General features: G+C 40.9%; 1 protein-coding gene across 1 annotated transcript; it reads right to left on the bottom strand.

The window, feature by feature from the left end:
* Positions 1-5,610: 5,610 nt before the first annotated feature.
* On the bottom strand, positions 5,611-6,570 carry LOC134384250 (olfactory receptor 5V1-like). The gene has a single exon (XM_063105822.1). It carries the CDS (start codon positions 6,568-6,570, stop codon positions 5,611-5,613), a length of 960 nt encoding a protein of 319 aa, XP_062961892.1.
* Between the last annotated feature and the right edge of the window lie 258 nt (positions 6,571-6,828).

Raw genomic sequence — 6,828 nt, 5'->3', positions numbered from 1 at the left:
CATTAACAGTCACCACTTAGGCATGACACTTTGTGTGACACAATGTATGCTTGCCCCTTAGAATTTACATGCTGCTGCACGGGAATAGGCAACCTCAGTAGTAAACCCTCTGCTGTATAATAATAACTTTGTTTTCCATCATTGAATGGAAATAACTTGAGGGTTAGTTTTCTTAGGCTAATTCTATACACAAAAATGTCTGGCTGTTAAAAGAAAAACCTTGTTTAATGTAGTTAAAGAGGATGTTTTTCTTTAAAAATTAAATTGAGTTTAGTATAATCTACCCAATCAAAACTAAATGAGTTTCAGAAGATGCAACATTTTTACATACTTGAAGTCAATCAGGATTTTCTAAACTGAGGCATGAGTAGAGAGAAACAGGTAATAACAGCTAACACTTATTAAATGCCTAATACGTGCTAACCTTATACCTGTATTGCATCTAAGCTTTCTACATGTATTAATTCATTTGGTTCACAAAACAACCTATAAGACAACCCACTATTCCATTTTGCAGATAAAGAAACTGAGGCACAAAGAGTTTAAGTCATATAATAATTTACTGTAAAGTTACGTGACTACACCAGTTGTCAAGTAAGGCAAATCATAACTAAAGCCAAAATGTTTCATTATTTTAGTTATACTAAGTTTCCATTTATATTGTTAGAACTAGGGCTCAGACCCTTCAAACCCATTATACAGACTGGGTCACCAGACTAAGTTTCCATTTATATTGTTAGAACTAGGGCTCAGACCCTTCAAACCCATTATACAGACTGGGTCACCAGACCCCTCCCATGCAGGTCCATGCTAGGTAATTGGGAAAGATTCCGGGAGCTATTGGCAGAAGACAGGAGCTCAGTCTTCAGCAGCAGCAGCAGCAGCAGATTACAGGTCCAGTAGCTTACGGGTCGCCGGTGGCCTTGCAGAGGGTCCCGGGGGCACTAGCAGCAGCCTCCAGCAGCAGTAGCAGTCTCCCCATGGCACCCCCCCCCCCCAGGGGCATCCCAGGGGTGGGGAGCACCATGGATCAGAGCCACTCATCCTTTTGCTTAAGTACATAACCCAGGACACCTGGGCACACATGCGCAATTACATTAGACAATAACCAAGGAACACCTGAGAGCATTTGCATATTTACATCAAATGCTCCCAAGATTCTGAACATCTGAGGGGCTCTGACCATTTTCCTGTATTTTCCCAACAATTACTTATAGTGATACTTTATGTTACCTGATAAAGTTGTCTTCTATTTGTAAATTACTTTATAGTCTTAGAAGCCCATGCATTCTTATCTTTGATTCTAAGAATTTAAGGCAAATGATTAATAGGCCCTCATTAAAATAGCACTCATTAAAAATTTCAAATCTCAGGGCCTTGAGGAGCTTAAAGTATTTGTTTCAATAGAAAGTTGGTACTGAACGTAAGCATAAATAATTTTTAACTCTAAATGTAAACTGTAGAAAATAAACAAGCCTAGAGGTCTTAAAAGAGGAAATTTTTTGTTTGCTTTGGCAATAAATGAAATGTTTTGTTGATTATCCTTAAGGGGGTTTATTTCCTCAAAAGAAACAAAATTAGCATAAACTAAACTGGTATGATTGTGAAAACCCTTACAGCACATCAGGGAAACATCTATTCATATTTAATTTCAATAACACAAAGCAATGATAAAAATTTTTAAATCAAATTTTTATGTTGCACAGTAAATTGTTGATCTACTTAAACCACACACACACATGCACACAGGACAATTTATCTAAAAGAAAGTCCAAATAGTTTCACGTGTTTGTGGCAAAGTTAATTTATCTCAATGAAAATATGAGCTATTTTTGCCTGGCCCAGATTTCTATTTGCACATTTCCCATAATACACGAGCCCAGGACCAGATGGAATATTCAGAGGTCATCCTGCAGTCCAGTGCTTTTCACACTTTACTGTGCATGTAAATCACCTGCATTTCCAATAAGCTCCCAATGCGCTGGTTCATAGACCACACTTTAGCAGCAAGTCTAGGCTACTTCCACCTAACAGGCTGAACTGCATTTACTCCGAACTAGTAGGTTGTCTTAACAAATTCACCAAGAAAAATTCTCCATCCTGTCTTAGAAATTGATTACAGCATTTAACATTTCTTTCAGCGCTTTAAATCTCACCTGTGCTTTTCCTAGTGTGAAGTGGGAGGGGAAGACAAATTACTACCTCTTAGGATATGTCAGAGTCTTCCAGCTATAAAATTCTTCAAGGCATGAAATTCTTATTTCCTTTCAGCATTTTCCAACAGCCTTTTCTTGGTAGCAGCTAGTTTTCAGTTCAAACCAATTCAGTTCCTCCATAGGTTCTAATACAGCCCCAAGCTAGGTGTTATGAAGAAACCCAAAGGGCAGTAAGACCTGATCTCTGTCTTCAACAAGCCTACAGTCTAATGGGAAAATAAACTACAAATGAGGCAGAAAGCTGTATTACATTTTGTTTGTTGTTTGTTTTAAAATTATTGTTTTAATTTTTTACCAATCTTTGGTTAGAGAGCCTCTGTTTGAACACCTCTAGGAATGAGACGTGCTGTATTTGCTCAAAGCCCCTCATTCCATCCTGAATACGAGCTCCTTGAGGTCACAGTCCAGGCCTTTTGATTCTGTGCTAAAAACTAGTCCAGGGCCTCATGTACAATGTGTGCTCAGAAGCGTTTGATGAATGAAGAAGGCCCTAAAGAACGTCTATGGTAGTAGACATATCAAAAGTTTCTTAAAGACATAGCATTGCGGTGGACCCTAAAGCATTTAGACAGACAGAGATGTGGGATGAGCATTTGAGGTGGACACAGCAGGGGAGCAAAGGCATGGAGTGTGGGTGCCCAGAGTTGGCTCTTTCTTTCTGAATTGCTCCAAGTTTTGTCCCTCTCACATTTGTCCCAAATCACACATCCCTTTAAAAATATAAAGAGAGTAAACCTACAGATTTGCTTTTGTTAGAGCATGATTTAGGCTTCCATATCAGTATTTCCAAAACAGATTTAGACTGGTTGGCTTCTGAGGTCCTTTCCATCTCAACAGCCTCTGGTGATGATGACAAGACGACCTTGTTGTTCTCAACTATTCAGCATTGGGCACCTTCATGGAAAATGTGTGATTAGGCAGTCAACACCACCTCAAAGCAGAGCATTGTGTTTTCCTGTCCTCTTGTGCATATTCCTAACTCCCGTTTCATACTCATTGAGCACATGCTGTGTGTCAGGCAGTTTTCATGAATTATCCCATTTATTCTCAAAACAATTTGAAAATGTAAATACTAACCTTATTTCTGCTGAATTCTGGAGAACATTTCTGGTCAGCAGTTCTGGAGCATACATTTTACAGACCTGAGAAAAATAGCCTATGGAGGCATAAATGTGGCACAATGACCCCTTGACCTGTGGTCATCTTAGACTTCTCCTCTCCCATAAGAACAATGGTTCCAATGGAGATCATGTAGCAAATTCTGCTCAGTTTCCAACCGAGAGCAACAACTCTGCTTCTTTATTTCCCCAATCAATAAATCATCTCTAAGGCAAATAATTGAGAATGAAATTACTTCTGAATAACCCCAAATAATGATATTTCTAAAAAAAAGGGATTGTGAGTGAAGTAAATCATTCACAAGCTTTATTACAGTTAACAAATTGCTTGAAACACACCTTCCAAACATCAGTGTGCTGGAATATGAAGATGAGAACGCTTAGTCAGCAAATAAATATGTCTCCAAACATAAGTTTTGTGCAAATTTAATTATACTTATTTAAACAAATATTTTGTGTGCACCTGTTGTCATATGGTGATGCATCATTGGGGAAATGTGTCTCCACACTTTCTTCCTGAAAATTATTCCTTTCTGTCCTGCTTGTCAAAAATAGAGCACTAACACTTTGCATTATATATTACTTACAATGAACACATTTTCCACTCATATAATCTTACTTAATGAATTCAGTCATCCCTCAGGTTTTAAAGTAATCTGTAACATAAATTCTACTCTGGTTCTATAAGAACTATTGCAGGAATTTATACACACACAGAGATGGTATTAAAAATACGTCATTACATAAATGCCATCAAAATGGTAATGCAAATATCACAATATTCTATAATATGTTCTTAAGGGGTAGGTATATCCTGATACCGGCAGAGTTTTTCTCAATTGTGATGGTAAATAAACAAATTACTTGTCACTGACTTTTGCTGAAAGCCTTGGATTTCTGGCTTCGGAAGTGGGGCTTGCTGCCCTCCACTCTGGTACCTAGGCTGGGAAGGATACTCTTGGTAAAACTGGCTGTTGGTCTCCATGCATCATGAGAGGAAAATGCTATTCTGGGAGCTCTCTAGAGCATCATTACTGCCTAATGCAGGTGTCAAAAATCCTATATGATCTCTCATTTTTCTAGTTCATTTTTCTAGGATGGCCATTTATAGAGCCCTAGTGACTGATCTTTTGGGAGCATCCATCTAATCTCTCTCTAAACAGCTGTTCTGGGACTCCTCAGAGTGCAAACACAACTCAAGGGCCACGGCCTGACTGAAACTGTAGAACGAAGAGCAATTAATTCTCTCTTGGGTTCATTAAGTCTGTGACAATCATTTTTTCCCAGCATGTGTTTTTCCCAACAATGTGGAGATCAGCTTTCTATCTCTTTTGGGATGTTTGTGAGTGAAATTCAGTACTAGATTTCTATTACAAAGTCATGGTGACTGAAGCCTTGAGATTGGTTTCTACTTCTTTCCATTAGGGAGATAAGGGGTAGGTGTGGGTGTGTGCTTATTTGGTTGGATTTCACAAAGCATGGGGAGTTGTCCCTTCATACCTGGACACTTCACGCCCTGCTGATGGGACGTGTATCTGGAGCCACAGGACTCACAGCACACCTGCTGTCTTCACTTTACACCACTCCTACTTAGGGCTGCTCACCTGGTTGCAGTTGTTCCTCCCTCCCCACCAGCGACCCTTCTGCCTTCCTGCCCCCCGATTTCTGGTCTTGCCAAGGTTCACAACCTGGTGATGACACTTCTTAGTGTGGAGTTCTAGAGGAAAAAAAGGTAGAGGCAACAAACAGCTCTGTAGGGCACAGATGGGGAGAAGGCTATAAATTTGAAAATCTTGCAGTATTTTACTGCACCCAAAATTGAGATTAAAAAAATTAGTGTCAAGAGTTAAGTTCTAAAGCTCCGAAATCCCCTTAAAAACATGGATTTTTCCATATGTAAAGAAGAACAGAAATGGTGCTTATTGAGGACCTTAGAATCATTAGCCATCAGAGAAATGCAAATCAAAATCACATTGGGTAGAGCACTTCACACATACTAGGATGTAGTGGTTGTCTAGAGTTGCAAAATGTGTGTGGGGGTGCAGGGCAGGAAGTGGGGAGTGACTGCTATGGGTACAAGGTTTTTGTGGGGGGGAATGATGAAAATGTTCTAAAATACCAATTGAGTGGAGAACACAGGGCACTTGAACTCATAGTGTGTGAAGGGCTAAGCACAGGTATAGCTGTTTGCCCTGGTGGTATGGGGCAGCACAGTTGTCCAGAGATGCTATATATTTCTTCTATACATAAGAAATTTTTCAGAATGAAAACATTATCTAGATCCTGATCTCACTAGAGAATCCATGTTTTCCGGCTAGCTTCTTCAGGGCAACCTTGATCTCCTTGTTTCTCAGGCTGTAGATTATGGGATTTAACATGGGGGTCACAACACAAAAGAGCATAGAGATCAAGATGTCCACATCCAGGCTGTAGCCTACATCGGGTCTGTCATAGTTGAAGTTGGCTGTTCCAAAGAACACCACCACCACAGTGAGGTGGGATGCACAGGTAGAGAAGGCCTTGATCCTGCCCTCAGCAGAGGAAATCCTTAGGATGGCAGAGATGATAAGTGCATAGGACACTGCAGTAAACACGCAGGGGCTCAGGCCGATGGTGGCACTGGCCATGTGGAGCACAGATTTGTTAACAGAGGTGTCTGAGCAGGAGAGCTTCAGGAGCAATGGCACGTCACAGAGAAAGTGGCTGATCTGGTTGGGCCCACACAGAGTGAGTGTGGCTGTCAGAGCTGTGTGAGTCACAGAATTCGCCAGCCCACACAGCCAGGACCCAGTCATCAAACAAACACTGACCTTCATACTCATGAGAACTGGATACTGAAGAGGGCGGCAAATGGCTACATAGCGGTCATATGCCATAGCAGCCAACAAGACACCCTCAGTGCCAGCGAACGTCACAAAGAAGAAAAGCTGGGAAAGGCAGCCCTCATAAGAGATGGTCTTCTTCTCCTGGAAGACATTCACCAGCATGACTGGCATGGTGGTAGATGTGTAGCAGATATCCAAGAAACTCAAGTTGCTGAGGAAATAATACATTGGAGTGTGGAGAGCCGGACTAGCCCTTATGGCCATTATTATGAGTGTGTTCCCCAGGAGAGTTGTCAGGTAGATGACCAGGAAGACCAGGAAGAACAAGCCCTGTAGGTTGGAGTGGTTGGAAAATCCCAAGAAGATGAATTCAGTGACAAATGTTTGATTGTTCATTTTAAATGGTGTCATAACTACAAAATGAAAGAAAAAGAATCACAGTGAGAATGTACTGAGAGCACACAAATGGGTTTCTAAACTTGCAGGTTCATGACAAATAATGTTGGACATAAAGCAGCCTGAGCAGTGGTGAGCCCCAGGGCTACCCTCAGAGAGACCATGACTTCTCAGTCAACAGACTTAACCAGCTCAGGCTCAGGCATCTCCCATGCATTACCATGGCTACCGGTGGGTGAGAATAAATGGAGACTTGGTTAAAACCAACAAGCT

Source organism: Cynocephalus volans, chromosome 8 (genome assembly GCF_027409185.1).
Source record: "Cynocephalus volans isolate mCynVol1 chromosome 8, mCynVol1.pri, whole genome shotgun sequence".
Lineage (NCBI taxonomy): Eukaryota > Metazoa > Chordata > Mammalia > Dermoptera > Cynocephalidae > Cynocephalus > Cynocephalus volans.
The sequence above is the reverse complement of the archived record's forward strand: the minus strand, read 5'-3'. Positions and strand labels throughout refer to the sequence as shown.